At 37.4% G+C, this 17,552-nt stretch overlaps 1 protein-coding gene across 1 annotated transcript; it reads right to left on the minus strand.

Moving 5' to 3' along the window:
- Nucleotides 1-2,898: 2,898 nt before the first annotated feature.
- On the minus strand, nt 2,899-8,268 carry LOC132904015 (uncharacterized). Its single transcript, XM_060953937.1, has 4 exons — nt 7,620-8,268; nt 5,940-7,454; nt 3,529-3,774; nt 2,899-2,936 (listed from the first exon to the last, which is right to left on the minus strand). Exons 1-4 carry the CDS (start codon nt 8,266-8,268, stop codon nt 2,899-2,901), a joined length of 2,448 nt encoding a protein of 815 aa, XP_060809920.1.
- Between the last annotated feature and the right edge of the window lie 9,284 nt (nt 8,269-17,552).

The following is a 17,552-nucleotide window of genomic DNA, read 5'->3' on the forward strand; positions in this document are numbered from 1 at the left end:
TGCATATCGCGGTGCTGGCATTGACTCGGACCATTTACTGGTGATATCCCGGATAAGGGGTATCTTCAATCGCTGGCGGCACAGGGTAAGGGAGCAAACCAGCGCTTTGGAAAGAGTAAAAGTAGAAAATTTGCAAGATATGGATGTAGGTAAGAAGTATATTAATAGACTGAAGGATGAATTTGAAGATTTAGAGGAAATGAGCGATATTGAAGATGGATGGAAGGAATTTAAAGAAAGAATTGTGAAAGTAGCTGTTGAAGTGTGTGGTGTAAGTAGAAGAAGGAAAGGAAAAAATCACAAAAATGCGTGGATGAGTAAAGATGTGCAAGAACTTGTGCGATTAAAGAAGAAAGCATGGCTGGATTTGTTAGCAGCAAAAGCTAACTTAAGAATGCAAGAGGTTATAGATGAAGATGTGAATGAAGCACGTAAGGAATATAAGAAAATGAAAGATTTGGTTAAGAAAGCTGTGATTAGAAAGAAAGAAGAGTATAAAGAGGATTTTGATAAAAGGCTATCAGAAGACTTTCAGTCAAATCTGAAAGTATTCTGGAAATCCGTAAGGTCAGCCCGAGGAAATACTATAACCAGAGAGCTGACTAGGATCAGATGCCAGGATGGTAGCGTTGTGAAAGGAGAAGAATGTGTACTAAAGATATGGAAGGACTATTTTGAAAGTTTATTTGAAAAAAGGAAGGAAATAAGAAAGATTTCTGCTATAGCGAAGAAAAAGAGAATGAGATGGAAGGCGAAATTGAAATGTTCGAAATTGTGGAAGCACTTAAGAGTATGAAAGCGGGAAAGGCTGCTGGGTGTGATAGAGTGTCGGTCGAGATGCTTAAAGCAGGAAAAGGCGTAGTAGCTAGTCAGTTGTACTGCCTTTTCAATTTGTGTTGGAGAAGCGGCCGAGTACCAAAAGATTGGTGTAAGGCTGTTATCGTGCCACTTTACAAAGGAAAAGGGTCACAGCTGGACTGCAAAAATTATCGTGGTATAAGCCTGCTTAGCGTCGTCGGCAAATTGTATGCTAAGGTATTGATTAATAGAGTCAGGAATGAAACTGATGACAAAATATGGGATGCTCAAGCGGGATTTCGAAAGGGAATGGGATGTACTGATCAGGTCTTTTCCTTGCGGTGCATAGCCGAAAAGTTTTTGGCCAAGAGTCAAAAAGTCTATTGCACATTCGTAGATCTGGAAAAGGCCTATGACAGAGTTGAGAGGAATGAATTGTGGTCAGCACTTTCTATGCATGGGGTGAGCAGTCTCTTAATACGAGCACTGAAATCCTTATATGAGGATTCGAGTGCTTGTGTCAGGATAAACGGAGCGCACACTGAGTGGTTTAAGATTGAGAAAGGCGTTAGGCAAGGATGTGTTGCGTCACCGTGGCTGTTCAACCTATTTATGGATAGCTGTTTGACAGATTTGAAAGAGTCTAAAAGTGGATTAAGGATGAATGAGTTACTCGTCAAATGTCTGCTCTATGCCGACGATCAGGTTATACTGGCGTCATCAGCGGAGGAGTTACAGGAGATGGTAAACTGTATGCATGAAGCTTTAAAAGAGAAAGGAATGAAAGTGAACGTAAGTAAAACTAAAACACTGGTTTTTGAAATGGAGAAAGAAATGACAGCATGTAATATTTTGATTGGAGGAGAAAAAGTGGAGCAAGTGAAAGAGTTTGTATATCTAGGATCAAAGTTTACATCAGATGGCAAGTATGATAGTGATATTGAAAGGAGAGTGAACGCGGGGAACATGGTGAATGGAGCTTTGCATGCCTTTATGAGCAGTCAGAAACTATCCAAAAAGGCTCGACTGGCTGTGCACAGGGGCGTGTTGGTCCCGACATTAATGTATGGGAGTGAAAGTTGGGTATGGCAAAAGAAGCATGAAAGCAGAATAAATGCAGTGGAAATGAGAGCGTTAAGGAGTATGATGGGTGTGAAATTGAGTGACAGGATAAGGAACAGCGTGATAAGGGAATGTTGTGATGTGAAAGAAGATGTAGTTACAGGAATAGAAAAGGGTATGTTAAGATGGTTCGGTCATGTGGAGAGGATGAATGAAAGCAGGTTGACTAAGCAGATATAAAAGGAGAGTGTGGAGGGAAAGATCGGAGTGGGAAGACCTAGACGAACGTATCTTGATCAAATTAAGGACGTCCTGGTAAAGGGTCAGGTCAAAAGTACCCGAAACCGCCGAGCTTGTATGAAGAGAGTTATGAATGTGGACGAAGCGAAAGAAGTATGCAGAGATCGTGGCAAGTGGAAAGAGGTAGTCTCTGCCTACCCCTCCGGGAAAGAGGCGTGATTTTATGTATGTATGTATGTATGTACATTTATGTTTGATAAAAATACAAAAAAAATAAATGCTTGACGCTGCTTGGCCTATGACTCAGTTGCTAAGAGTATTACATAGTCGAAACATAGTACTAGGTTCAAACTTGGGGAACAAAATATTTTTGTAATTATTTAATTTATACAATCCAATAAAAAAAAACAATCAACCAATTGTTTAATTTAGTTGTGGAATTGAATGATTTGAAATAATTATGTAAGACAATAAATTGAGTACATTTATTAGTATAGACGTCTGTCAAATTTTAATAAATGTATTTTTTACTGACGTGAACAACAACATAATTAACTAAAAACTAAGAAAATATCACCTTAGTAGGTGTAGACTGAAGCTGCTCGGTCCTTACGCTGGCTACTGGTGTCTGCGGGAGTACGATGACGTCCCTCAGCTGCCCTTGGACCCACTTTCTGGCGCACACGTTGCAACGCTTACAACAAAAACATAGAAAAATCACTATAACACATACCGCTATAGTCGCTATGGCAATGCTGTAGGTACCCAGCGTGCTTTTCAGCGTTTCTATCTGCTGGTTTACTCCTGACTGAGCAACGATGATTTCTTCAGTTTTGCTGTTGTATTGACCCATAATAAAATTTGTCAATAACGTACAAGTAGATGTTCTGTGTAACACGCCGAGAGAAAGTGTGAAGCTATTCTGAACATAACTTAAAATATAACTTAAATGCTATTTTGTCACCTACATAAATCGCACTGGTGGTTTGATGACGCGACCTTTGCTCGTTCTTTTTTCTGCCTGATCAGAATGAACTTTGTTCTGCAAAAGTGTGTCGTTTGAATTCGGTGTCGCTACTGTGTTATTTGAATCGTCGAGTAAATAAGCGGGTTTGAGCCTATCTATCGATACATTAACTCGTCTGTTAGGGTATTGCAATTCAAAAAATTTATCAGTTCGCCTTAAGACCTTGTATGGGCCATCATACGGGGCCTTAAGCGGTTTTCGTACCGTATTGTCTTGAACAAACACATGACTGCATGTTTTAATGTCCGAAAAAATAAACCACTTCCGGTTAGGGCGATGTGTGTTTGTCATAGGTTTTAATCGCGAAATATTTTCATGAATGCTTTTCAATAACTCGTTTGCGTCACCGAATTTCAACTTAGCGCTGTCAAAAAATTCACCTGGCAATCGTAGTGTCTTACCGTAAGTATACTCCGCGGCGCTAACGCCATTGTCGCTACGCCCTACGGCACGAAGACCAAATAACACTGTTGGTAGCTCGTCTACCCACGAAGCGTTGTTAAGACGGGCCATCAACGCTGCTTTTAACGAGCGATGCCAGCGCTCGACTATGCCGTTAGCCTGCGGATGGTAGCTAGTAGTTCTGTTTTTCTTAACACCTAAATACCTTAGCAATTCGTTGAACATCTCGCTCTCAAACTGACGACCTTGGTCAGTTGTGAGTTTGACAGGACATCCATAGCGCGTAATCCAGCCCTCATATATGACTTTCGCTACCGTTGCTGCTGTGATGTCACGAATTGGATACGCCTCCGGCCATCGTGTGCCTCGATCTATTACCGTGACACAGTACCTGAATCCGTCCTCAGATATTGGAAGAGGTCCTATGATGTCCACGTGGATGTGTTCAAAACGGCCTGCTTCTTGAAAACAAGAGTATTCTGAAATGTTGTGTCTGCTTACTTTCGCCTTTTGACAACTAACGCACGTCTTTGCCCATCTACCGATTTCCGAATTCATATCGGGCCAAAAAAATCGTTGAGCAATCATCTTGCGCGTTGCTCGAACCCCAGGATGACTTATATTATGAACCATATTAATAAACGGTTTTATGTTAAACATACATTGCAATGTTTAATATAAATGTACTAAAAACCAAAAAATAATAAAATAGATACAGTCGTGGGAATTATAAACATATGCATAGACTACACTAAAATAAAACCGTGGGGCACGTCAATTGTCTACAAATTATAGACTTAATGTGCGATAGAAGAATCGTTTAATTCGTCGTTAGGCAGTTGGCCCGCAGACGGTGCGCAAATTACTTACTATTTTGCTGGCTAGCGAGGAATCGTTTCACTGCTCGTAGTTTGTCTTTAATCGACAAAACTTATGATAAAAGTACTACTCGCTCAACATTATGAAACCCTAAAACTCACTTAATCGAGCTTGCTAACTTGTTTCCACATTCTAGCCCTACTTATCACACGTCCATCGTTGAACAAATGCCTAATTATAGTGTAACATTACAAAACAAACATTTTAATCAACGATTGTAGACAATTGACGTGCCCCACGGTTTTATTTTAGTCTAGTCTATGCATATGTTTATAATTCCCACGACTGTATCTATTTTATTATTTTTTGGTTTTTAGTACATTTATATTAAACATTGCAATGTATGTTTAACATAAAACCGTTTAACTTAAAAAGTTTTTTTTACCTATTTTTTTATTTTTTGGTTTTTAGTACATTTATATTAAACATTGCAATCAATGTATGTTTAACATAAAACCGTTTAACTTAAAAAGTTTTTTTACCTATTTTTATTTGTTTTTGTAACGAATAAACTCAAAAACTACTGGACCGATTTGAATGAAATTTGGCACAGGGATAGACTTAACCTTCAGGAGTAACATAGGCTACATTTTATCCCACTGCTTAGATTTTAATTTTGAATAGTAAATTGTATTCTACTTGTTGAGACCTTTCATTTGATACCCATGTTGATGGGATTGATAAAACCTAAGTTATCCGCCATTTTGTAGAGGCCGCCATCTTGGATTTCAATTTTGTATAGTATATTGTATTCTGCTTGTTGAGCCCTTTCATTTGATACCCATATTGATGGGATTAATGAAACTAAATTATCCGCCATTTTGTAACGGCGGCCATCTTGAATTTATAATGATAATGAATAAACATAATTATATTGTCACCAAAATCCAAAGTGTATACAAAATTTCAGATTAATCGGTTGACAGGAAGAGGGTGAAATTTGAATTACTAAATTTGACCCAAGAATAAATAAAACAAACGGGGTGAGCTAAATAAAACCGTTTAAAAACAGTCCTCCTGAAATCTTTTGGTACAAAGGGTCTCGCGATGTCAGTTGACATTTCACAGAAAATTTCTTTATTGCAAAATGGTAAAGTTATAGATTTTAATGTAACGTTTTTGTTATTGAGACCGTTTGTTCGCAAGTATTGCGCGATATCGCCATCGTGTTTTTGCGATTCAGCAAATTGTTCGTAGTCGAGACTCGTGGGACAGGAAATCGTCGCGACGCGTGATAATGAATCGGCTACTACATTGTCATCACCACTAATGTGACGAATGTCGGTCGTAAACTCGCTGATGAATAACAACTGTCTAGCTCTTCGCGGCGTCTCAGAATCGGTACCTAGTTTTGTAAACGCGTGTACCAACGGTTTATGATCAGTGTATATCGTTAACGGTCTGCCTTCGAACAATTTGCGGAAATGCTTAATAGCCATATATATAACAACTAACTCTCGATCGTATGTGCTGTAACGTTGCTGTGTTTCAGATAATCGTTTTGAAAAATAACCTAGGGGCTTCCACAAACCTTTATCTAGTTGTTGTAGAACTGCCCCTGCGCAGGTATCTGAAGCGTCCGTAACTAACGCTAGCGTAGCGTCGGTACTAGGGTGCGATAACATGACCGCGTTCTCCAATTGCAACTTACATTCGCAGAATGCTGATTCCGCTTCCTGCGTCCACACAATGGGTGTTTTGTCGTTCTTCTTAGCATTGTGTAAGTATCCTGATAATAAAGTTTGACTTTTAACTGCGTGAGGAATATGTTTGCGATAAAAGTTCACCATACCTAGAAACCTTCGAAGTTCGTTGACATTTTTGGGTTTGGGGTACTCGATGATCGCCTTGACCTTGTCGTCCAGTGGTCGTATTCCTTGCGGTGATACTCTAAAACCTACAAAATCTAGTTCCTGCACACCGATATGACACTTTGATAAATTTATGGTTAATCCATACTTGTTAAATCGTTCGAATAAAAGTCTTAAATGTTCTCTATGCTGCTCCTCATTTTCGCTAGCGATGATGACGTCATCTATGTAACAAAAAAGGAAATCCAAACCTTCCAAAACTGTGTGATGCATAAACCTTTGAAAGGATTGTGCTGCATTCTTGAGTCCGAAGGTCATTCGGGGAAACTCAAATAATCCGAAAGGCGTGATTATTGCAGTTTTCTCGATGTCCGCTGGATTTATAGGAATAAAATGATAAGAACGATTAACATCGACACATGAAAATACCTTTTTACCTGAGAGTACGTACGCGAAGTCATGTAGGCGTGGAATAGGATACCTGTCCGCTTTGGTGATGGCGTTAAGCTGCCTATAGTCACCACACGGTCGAATGTCCCCATCCTTTTTCGGCACGACGTGTAATGCGCTCGCCCAAGGACTTTTGGATGGCCTGCAAATTCCTAATTCCTGCATGCGCTTAAATTCGTTTTTTACCTTAATATACCTCTCAGGTGGTAATGGTCTCGCTTTGGCGTGCACCGGTGGTCCCGTGGTCTCTATATAATGAACTACAGAGTGCTGTGGAGGCTCCTTAAAAGACATGGGTCGAAAGATGTCTGGAAATAAACTTAATAAATCATGGTAAGGATGGTTTTCATTAATGGTTTTAACGGACGTTTCTGTACTCAATTCTATTGTTGCCACAACTTTTAAATTAGTGAGTTTATCTATGAGCGATCTTGCATCGACGTCTACTAACAATTTATAATGGCCTAGAAAATCGGATCCTAATATAGGTTGTTTAACAGTAGTGACGACAAATGTCCATTGAAAGTCTCGCCTTAATTTAAAATCAAGTGATAAGGTAACAGTACCATATGTTTGCATTTTCGCTCCATTCGCAGCGAACAAGGTTATACATTCCTGATTGTTATTAATAAATCGCTTAGCTACAGATATAGGTAAAACTGAAACATCCGCACCAGTGTCCACTAAGAAATTAAGTCCACTTTTCCGATCGTTAATACAAAGTCGACGGCTAGCTACGCCTCCGCTGCGAGTCTCCGTCGTAGACTGCACGGCATCTAGTTTCCCTGGTTATTTCCAGGTACATGGATCCCTGCATTTAACAGCCCTTTCGCGGAAACGACTATGGAAAAAACATAAACCTGGCTCCCGTGATGCTGAACGACCTCGACTGCGGTTTGCACTTCGCGCACGGCTGGTGGACCTTCCGCGATTGTTCTGATGCCAATTGCCTCTGGACTTGCGAAGCTCCGCTACCTCCATGCTCAGCTTGGCGAGGATCTCAGCTAGCGATCCGTCGGAAGTGCTTCCACGTGAAACTTCCGCCACTTGCGTTGGGGTACTGGTTTCCTGAACCTTGTCCGCCACTTCCGCCAATTTTTCCGCATCCGTAATCGCCGTCGCTGCTAGAACTGATCTCACTGTTGCTGGAAGGTGGTTCTGCCACAAGATGAGTAAGGTGTCCGAGGTTACTCGCTTTCCTGCCAAGGTTTGCATCCGCCGCAGGAGTTGAGACGGTTTCTGGTCTCCCAGCTGCATCTCGCCAATTAATTTCTGTATCCTTTTGGTTTCCGACTCTTCGTAGACGTGTAACAAACGACTCTTCAAGGTCGTATACTTGTCTGTTTTTGGTGGACTAGTCAACAGGTCCGCCACCTGCAGTACAACTTGCTTGCCGAGTTTCGCCACGCAGAGCTGGTATTGCGCATCGTCGCTTGCTTTTTGAGGTGCCACAGTCGCCTCAAATTGCACGAACCACAGGCTAGGTTGGTCCGTCCAGAACTCAGGAATTCGAGATGACACGGAAATTAACACTATGTCCGATGCTTTTTCTTCCGGCACTTTACAGTACGTAACGTCCGATGGTCCGGGCGTCGACATTTTCAGAGGAAATTATCACGTTCGAAAGTTTTTCACGGTCCGCAGAGCACGAAAAATTAAGCGATAGTAGAAACTACCGATGCGCGTCTGATATGGGCGAAGTTGAGCCGTTCCCGAATTGCGAGTTGTAACGCAAATAATGTTCACGCACTATAATGTCACTAATTTCACTCACAGGGTGTCACCAATGTACGAATGCTTATGTTCAGTAATTAAGGGTTGCAATGTTCAAGAGAAACTAGGAGTGCGGTTCACGAAAGTTCGGGTTTATTCAATTTACACAGATTATACGGATGTATGGTACAACTCACAATATTACGTATAATATATAACGCTAAACTAATTTAAAATCTATGCAATGTGCCTGCCCATATCTCAAGACGCGCGGGGAACGACTGGCGCTACTGCCCGCACGTCGTCGGTAGGTTTGCAGCGTCAGCTTAAAGTCCCTACACGTTCCTTAAATAAGCTAAAAGCCTATCAGGATCCTCGTATGCGGTGCATTCAGCGCCTAGCCTAACAGAACGGTCATCAATCCCGTGTAAAACACATTCTACGGCCCTTCTTCCAGTTATACCGCACCTATTAATTAATGCAATTTTGTCATAATACGGCTGCCCCATTTCAAAACCTAGTAAGTCTTCAAAAAAGGTAAATTTCGTTTTTTAGCCTAATGCGATAACCTAGTAAGGCTCAATATATTGCAAAAACACCTGTATCGATAGCACGCTTCAATAAAAAGTTTCAAGGTGTCTCAAACCTAGTAAGAGCATCAACTTTATGCGATTAACCACTTCAAAATATAGTAAGTCGCAAAACCATTCCAAAAACTTAGTAAGTGGACAGACTTACTAGTTTATTGAAATGGTTAAATATACATACTAGGTTCTGAAATGGCCAATAGGGACAAGAATTATTAATAATTAATTAGTAAGACATAAAAGACTTGTGTTACTAGAATAATAAAGAGGCTTTTTACTTAGAATGAACTTCGTCAATATTTTTGTTTCTAAAATATCTATTCTCTGTTCGCTACTTTCGACCCGACCTCTTCTCTCCCCCGCTGCCGGCAGGCGCCATATTATTTTTCATTCTGACATCGGTAGGTAGTTTGCGTTGCGTTGCGAAGCGCAGACGCCTGCGCGGCCACGCGGTGAATGCACGTACTTTTGACCGTTTGTTTTTTCGTTAAAGACGATAATGAATCGAAAGTATTACTTGAGTTATAGGTCTAAATTAATATTAGACTCCTTAAATACGAATACAAACCACTCCGAAGACGCTGCTGAGTAAGTGTTTCGTTTCTTTAATTTAGTTTTGTTTGTTATTGTTTGTGTGGTTGGGGTTGCGTTGTGTTAACGGTTGATAAATCATTATGGGAAATGCAAGCTAGCAAGCTAATATTCACTTGTTTGGGGTGCAAATATTTTGCAGTGTTGTGTTATAGCTAATATCTATCAACTATTGTTCAAGAAATTATAAGTAATATCACAGATAATTGCACATAGATAAATACCTACCTAATATTCCTTCTTCTGTTACTAATTTATACTTACATGCAAAACGAGGCGTTGCTTTTCTTTTTGTAAAATTTATTTATGTTTGATCATTTTATTTTATTTTTGTTGTATCTGCATGTTTATTTATTTACAGCCAAAATATTGCTTTTGTTACTAACGCCTTGCCAAGTGAGCCAGAGTCCATTTCAACAGACGACTCTTTATTAATTCTTAACGTTCCTACTACTACATTAGATATTAACAAGCAAGTTTTGGTTGAACCACAGCCTAGCTCTTCTAATACCGAACTTTACGTTATTGATAAAGATAAAATGGCTATTTCTGCTGAACCACAGCTTTGTTCTTCTCAAACTGAATTCTGCGTTATTGATAACGATAGCTACACAGAAAGTTTGATCGACATGCAAGATTTAATAACGATGAGTGACTTGGATGACTCTGTTGCCGATAAAGATTACATGCCATCGGATTTTGATAACGTCAGCTCCGGTTCTGCTAATGCATCTCCCTCTAAAATATCTCTAATACCTTACGACATTAATCATCGTGAAACTGAAGTACTTTCCAACAACAACGATAAGACAGTGTTTGTTGCTCGCCACCCGGGTCCAATTTATAGCGACAAAAATACAATTACGACACATGATAATGATCAATCTGACAATATTTTTGTAGCAGACTATCCGGGTCTCACTTTCATTAATAAAGAACAATTGCTAAAAAATCGTTCACGAAAATCTAAGTCTTCTATCAAACAAAGGTCTAAACATCCTATGATTATAGACAGCTGTATAGGAAAATGTACTCGTAAATGTACGATATTTTCACTTGGAGATAGAATTGAAATTTGGAATCACTATTGGGACTTTAATTTCCAAGAGCGAAGAAATTTTTTGAATAAATGTATCCAAATAACCGGTATAAAAAAACGCAAAGTAGACAGCGTTAACAAAGAAGTCATCAAAAAAGAATCTAGATATTACTATTTTCCTAAAAACGATAGTTCCCTTTCTGTTCCCGTTTGTCGGAAATTTTTTCTCGATACTTTGGGCTATACTACTGATGTAGTGATCACAGAGTTAAGTTTAAAAATATTTACCACGACACCTCACACTCAAACAAATGTACAAAGATTTCAAATTAAGTAATCCAACTTTACGATGTGGTATGGAAGTTTATAGACAAACAATAAAGAAACTAAACATTTCATTTAACATGCCTAAAGGTGATAAATGTGCAGATTGTACATTTTATGAAGAAGAAATTAAGAAATATACTGACAAGGGTACAACAGTACCTGAAGACATTGAAACAAAGCAAAGGGAACACAAAGAGAAAGTTAATTTAGCACTTGAAAGATATAAGTTAGATGCAGCAGAACAAAACGAAAAAAGAGTCAAATATTACGCGATGGATTTGCAAAAAGTCATCTTAATTCCAGAAATGCCCCAATACAAAGATGCTTTCTTTTTAAGCAGATTGATAATATTTAACCTCACTTTTGCTGCTATGCAAAAGAAATCTAGTGATCCTGCTGTATGTGTGTTATGGCACGAAGCGATAGCTGGCCGAGACGCCAGTAATATCGTGGACGCTTTTAAAGCGTTCCTAGAAATGCACAGAGATGTACAACATTTCCATTTTTGGGCTGACAATTGCACAGCCCAAAATAAAAACTGGACACTTTTCATTTTTCGCCATTGTCATGATAGTTAATAACACAGCAAATGATATAGAGTCAATTACAATAAATTATTTGACTAAAGGGCATACTCATATGGCCGCTGATGCTGTTCATGCCAATATTGAACAAAAAATGAAACGCCAAAGAGGTATTTACGATTTCACAGATTTCAAAACTTGTGTTTTATTATCAAGAAAAAATATTCAAATATTAGAAATTCAAAACCGTTATGATTGGCCTAAGAAAAAAAGAGCTGGACGTTTTGGTGAGCCTCTAAAGGACTTTCAGTTAAAGTCTGTGGTTCAGGTCAAATTTGTAAGAGGTTCAAGAAATCTTTATTATAAGACCAGGTACTCGTATAAAACATTTGCATCAAATTAACTCTTGTTTGTTACTTTTTATTCTGACTAGTTCTAAAACTATTAAATCAAATATCAACAGATTTTTATGTCTCTTTCAGATTTGATGAAAATGTCAAAGAATTGGACTTTTTGGTGAAAAAATTTGACGTTACTTCTTATCCCTCTTGTATTGAAGAACCAAGAGGCATCAAAGAAATTAAAAAGAAGAATATCATTGAAAAGTTGGTGCCAATGATGCCTGAATCAAGAAGAGCATTTTGGCATAGTTTGCCAATTAATGATAGATCTGCAGACTTATCATTTATGGGGCAATTAGAATTGAACGATTGATTTAATTAATTAAAATAAACAGTTTCTTTACCCAAACGTTGTTTTTTATACTTGTAGTTTTTGGAAATGCTAGGTAGTCTTGTTTACTAGTCCTAGTCCTACTATCCTACTTCGTACTAATTTATAAACGCGAAAGTTTGTAAATGCGAATGGATGGATTTATGTTTGTTAATGTTTCACGTAAAAACTACTGAATGGATTTGGATGAAACTTTCCAGTTATATGCTATAAGCAGCTATAAAAATAACACTATTTTAATAGGTGCTTAAAAACTAAAAATAAATTTACTAGGTTTTGATCTAGATAAATAAACACTTATCTGACCAGTTGGCCTCGATCACAACATAGTATGAGCTCATACTAGGTATTGATCTGGGCAAAGTAAGCCTTTGATGATGGGTTGAACCATATGAAAATCTAGTAAGAGCTGTTACTAGGTTTTGATATAGTTTTTATGGTCTAGAATGTAATTCTTGTTTTTGTCTCAAGATGTTTTTTTTTATAAAACATGTAATATAAAACTTTAAAAAGAAAAACGCTTATACAAAGAGAGGTATCATCTCTCTTTGTCCTGCATATTAATTTCTGGTAAGACACTTAGTAGTTCACAACGGCTAACACAAAACATGTTTTTTTGCTCTCCTATAAAATTTTGTCGAAAATACTTACTAGGTTTTGAAATGGGGCAGCCGAATAGTACGCTTCCAATGAGTCACCAAACTTAGCACGCTTGGCCAGCATATCGCTCAGCATTTGCCCATAGTTCTCTTCCGACGGAAATGCTGCTAGTAATTTTTCTTGCCATTGTTCCCACGAGAAAAGGACAGAAGATAAACCCTCATACCAGCGTTGTGCAACCCCACTTAGTTTCGGTAATGCAAAGTGTATTAGCTGTTTTTCTGTCCATCTATAAATAGTTGAGCACTCGTTTACTTTATGGAGCCACATGGTCATCGTCTGTTCTTTTCTCGAGGGGTCGAATTCAGGTACGGTATTATGCATGTTACCTAACTTATCTAAATTTAAAGAATCATTCCGATTAACAGATTTTATGGCATCTAAAAGTTCGCGTATACTATCTATTTATCTATTTATTTATTTATTTATGTACACAAAAAATATATACAGAAGCATTTATTACAGTAATTTTAGTACAAAGGTGCTACTTATTTCAAAAGAAATCTCTTCCAGTAGACCCATGAGAGGAGAGATTAATTTTGGAGCGGTATGGCGTGTGCATAAATAACGTTTAACATATTTAACTAAACATACATGCTAATACTTACATAATTAAACATGGAACAATTAAATAAATGACAGTACTAAACTACATAAACATACCAATATATATATAATATAATATATAATATAAGTCTATTTGGAGAGATAATAGTCTTTAACTCGTCGTTTGAATGAAGTAAGAGTTTGGGAATCGCGAATATCATGCGGTAAGGAATTCCACAGTCGTACAGCATGAGCAGAGAAGGAAAAAGAGTAGAAGGAAGTCTTGTGGGTAGGAATAGTAAGAATGGTGCGCAAATGAGATCTGCAAGGAGAATTAGACGAATGACGGAAAGAGAAACGTTCTTTAAGATAGGAAGGAAAGGCGGGATTAAATAAAATATTAAAAAGAAGACAGAGAATGCGAGTATTTCTACGAAAGCGAATGGGAAGCCATTTCAGCTTAGAACGGTAAATGGAAACATGATCGTATTTTCTTAAGCCAAATATGAAACGAATACAGAGGTTTTGTAACCGTTCCAATTTATCCAGTAGCTCCTCTGTGGCATCAAGATAGCACGCATCAGCATAGTCCAGAATTGGAAGAATCAGGCTTTGCATGAGAGAGACCCTTGTTTGAAAAGGTAAGAAATATTGAAGGCATCATAGAGTATGAAAAGAGTAGTAGATCTTACGACTAACCTCCTTAATATGGGCCGACCAGTTTAGGTTTGAATCTATAGTAAGACCAAGGTTCCTTGCAGATTTGGTGAATTCAATTGGAGAACCATTATAGTACAGGCTTGGCAATATATCAATGTTGATTTGATTACACATATAATAACTACCAATTATCATAGCCTTAGATTTGACAGGATTAACCAAAAGACCATAATACGTCGCCCATTCAGAAACCCGATCAAGTTCAGCATTCATCTCCGCAATCTATATTACGAACAAATTCAAATTCAAATTTATTATTCATTATTATAGGATACTATATATCGCTTAATAATTGTCGTATGGTTTAACAACATTGGTTGACGTCAAATAAATTACTTAAAAACTAAGTTTACTGCCGCTTCCAAGGCGTCAGTGCAGAAGAAGCGGTAACAAACTGCACTGCAGCATTTTCTTCAACAACGTCAACTTCACAATATTAAATTATACTTAGAATAGAATGTGGACGGGAGAATACATTGTTCAGATTTATATATTTATGAGATTTAATATTGAAAAAAGAAAAATAATTTTAAAAAGATTTATGTACAGAGTGTACTGAAATTTTGATTTAAGTTCAAATTAAACTACAATTAATTACGAGGTTCCTGTGCCAAGCTCGAGCCAGATGTTTTTATCATTAAGGTAATCATCAGTCCTATAATAAGCCTTCTCACAAAGTACTTTCATTACATACTCTTTGAATTTTCGGTTGGGCATATCAAGAACAGACTCCGGCAACCTATTATAAAATCGTATACAGTTCCCCATAAATGATTTACTGACTTTGCTAAGCCTATGAAACGGCATGACTAATTTATGTTTATTACGTAAATTTCTATCAGTTGTGGCACTAACTTTTTGAAAAAAAAAGAGGTATTTTTCCTAACATACATTATAAGATCAAAAATGTACTGGGACGCTACTGTAGGTATGTTTATTTTCTTAAAGAGTTGTCTTAACGAGTCTCTTGGTCCTAAGCCGTAAATTGCGCGAACGGCCCTTTTCTGAATTATAAAAATAGTTTGTATATCAGCCGCGCTACCCCATAAAAGTAAACCATAAGATAACAAGCTATGAAAATAGCTGAAATAAACAAGCCTAGCTGTAGCTACATCTGTCAATTGTCGGATCCTCCTTACAGCATAAGCGGCAGAGCTAAGTCTATTGGATAGTTTAGAAATATGAGCACCCCACTGTAGCTTTGCATCAATTATAATTCCTAAAAACTTTGTATTTTCAACAAATTCTAATTTCTGGCCTTCCAGTATTATGTCAGTATTGGCCTGCCTTACATTTGGAAGGGTAAATTTAATGCATTGGGTCTTATTAGCATTTAAAAGAAGATTGTTGGTTGAGAACCAGATAGATATGGCCGACAGTATATTATTAACCGAACTTACATTTTCGCTATGGCGATCTAATTTAAATATCAAAGAAGTGTCATCGGCAAACAGCACTATACCCGCCTGTTTTTCCACCATAAAAGGCAGGTCATTGACATATACCAAGAAGAGGAATGGTCCTAAAATTGAGCCCTGAGGAACACCCATTGAGACGCTTGATCCGCTTGACTTTACTCCATTAATATCTACAGTTTGAAGCCTATCAGTCAAATAGGATGCCATTAGTTTAGTTGATTTGTGGTCAAACCCATATTGACGAAGTTTACGCAAAAGTGTCTGATGATCTACGCAATCAAATGCTTTAGAGAGATCGCAAAAGACTCCAACTGAATCCTGTGAACTCTCCCACGCGTCATAGATTTGAGTAACAAGTGCTACTTGTGGTGGACTTCCCGGCAGTGAACCCATATTGTTGGGAATGGAAAATGTTATTGATTTTAAAATAATGTTGCATTTGATTAAGCATCATCTTCTCAAACACCTTGCTCAAAACTGGCAATATAGAAATAGGTCTATAATTGCCAAGGACTGTTTTCTCCCCTTTTTTGAATAAAGGTATTAATTTGCTACATTTCATTAAATTTGGAAAAATACCCTCATCAATACATTCATTAAATATAAAAGCTAGATCAGATGCAATAATGTCTATGATTTGACTTATGATACTAACAGACATACCCCAATGGTCTTCAGACTTTTTCAAATTAAGTTGTTTGAACGCCTTTAATATATTATCAGAGTTAACATATTTAAATTTAAAGACAGATACGATGGGAGTTGTGTTATTATTAAGTAGGGTTTCAGCGCGCAATGGACAAGAGTCAACGTCAGGAGTTAGCTCCACAGGGATTTTTGCAAAGAAATTAACAAAAGCATTTACTATGTCCTGAGTTTCAGAAATACTTTTGTTACCGGATGATATTTGTTTAATACTGTCTCTATCTTTGATTTTGCCAGATTCTTTATTAATAATGTTCCATGTTTCTTTAATTTTATTTGGTGCGTTGTTTATTTTACTACTAATGTGAAAAGACTGGGCTTTCCTGCAAACTTTTTTAAATAATTTTGAATAATTTTTGACATATTCTACAAAACTGGGGTCAAAATTGTATTGTTTTTGGGCATATAAGTCATATAACTTATTCCTACTCTTGTGAATACCTAATGTAGCCCATTCACTGAACTGTAATCTATTACGAATATTGACTTGTTTCTGCTTGAACCTTTTTGAGTATTCAGCAGAAATCATATTAAATAAATTGTTATAATGTTCATACATACATACATACATATGGTCACGTCTATATCCCTTGCGGGGTAGACAGAGCCAACAGTCTTGAAAAGACTGAATGGCCACGTTCAGCTATTTGGCCTAATGATAGAATTGAGATTCAAATAGTGACAGGTTGCTAGCCCATCGCCTAAAAGAGGAATCCCAAGTTTATAAGCCTATCCCTTAGTCGCCTTTTACGACATCCATGGAAAAGAGATGGAGTGGTCCTATTCTTTTATCTATTGGTGCCGGGAACCACACGGCTATAATGTTCATTAGGATTATTTCCAGAATATGTTAATGTATTTAATTGATTTGCAATGTTTATTTTAAATTTTCTTATGTTTTTGTAAGAAAGAGGTCTACACATAATTTTATCATTATTTAAATTTTTAAGGACTCTTTCTCAAAGGTAACATATTGACCGGTGTGATCCGAGGGAAATTTGTGAATAATTGATTTCCGTATATAAAGATTATTGCCAAAAAAATTATCCAGACACTTGGCAGATGTAGATGTTATTCGGGTTGGTTCAAAAAAAACATACTCTAAATTGTAAGATTTAAACAAATTAATAAATTGTATACTAGCAGTTGATTTAACTAAAATGGCAATGTTAAAATCACCACAAATAATTAATTTTTTATTACATTTTGAGATAACATGTAACACTTGATCCATTATTTTTAAAAATTGTTTAAATTCACTGTTTGGGGGACTGTACACACAAACAATTATATGATGATCTAGCTCGGCACAGGTCACTTC

Source organism: Amyelois transitella, chromosome W (assembly GCF_032362555.1).
Source record: "Amyelois transitella isolate CPQ chromosome W, ilAmyTran1.1, whole genome shotgun sequence".
In the NCBI taxonomy this organism is placed as follows: domain Eukaryota; kingdom Metazoa; phylum Arthropoda; class Insecta; order Lepidoptera; family Pyralidae; genus Amyelois; species Amyelois transitella.

Coding starts and splice junctions, on each gene's coding strand:
- LOC132904015 (XM_060953937.1), bottom strand. CDS start 8,268: ATGTCGACGCCCGGACCATCGGACGTTACGTACTGTAAAGTGCCGGAA. Junction 7,455..7,619: donor GGAGCTTCGCAAGTCCAGAG/GCAATTGGCATC, acceptor GGAAATAACCAG/GGAAACTAGATGCCGTGCAG. Junction 3,775..5,939: donor TCTACAACAACTAGATAAAG/GTTTGTGGAAGC, acceptor CAACTGACCAAG/GTCGTCAGTTTGAGAGCGAG.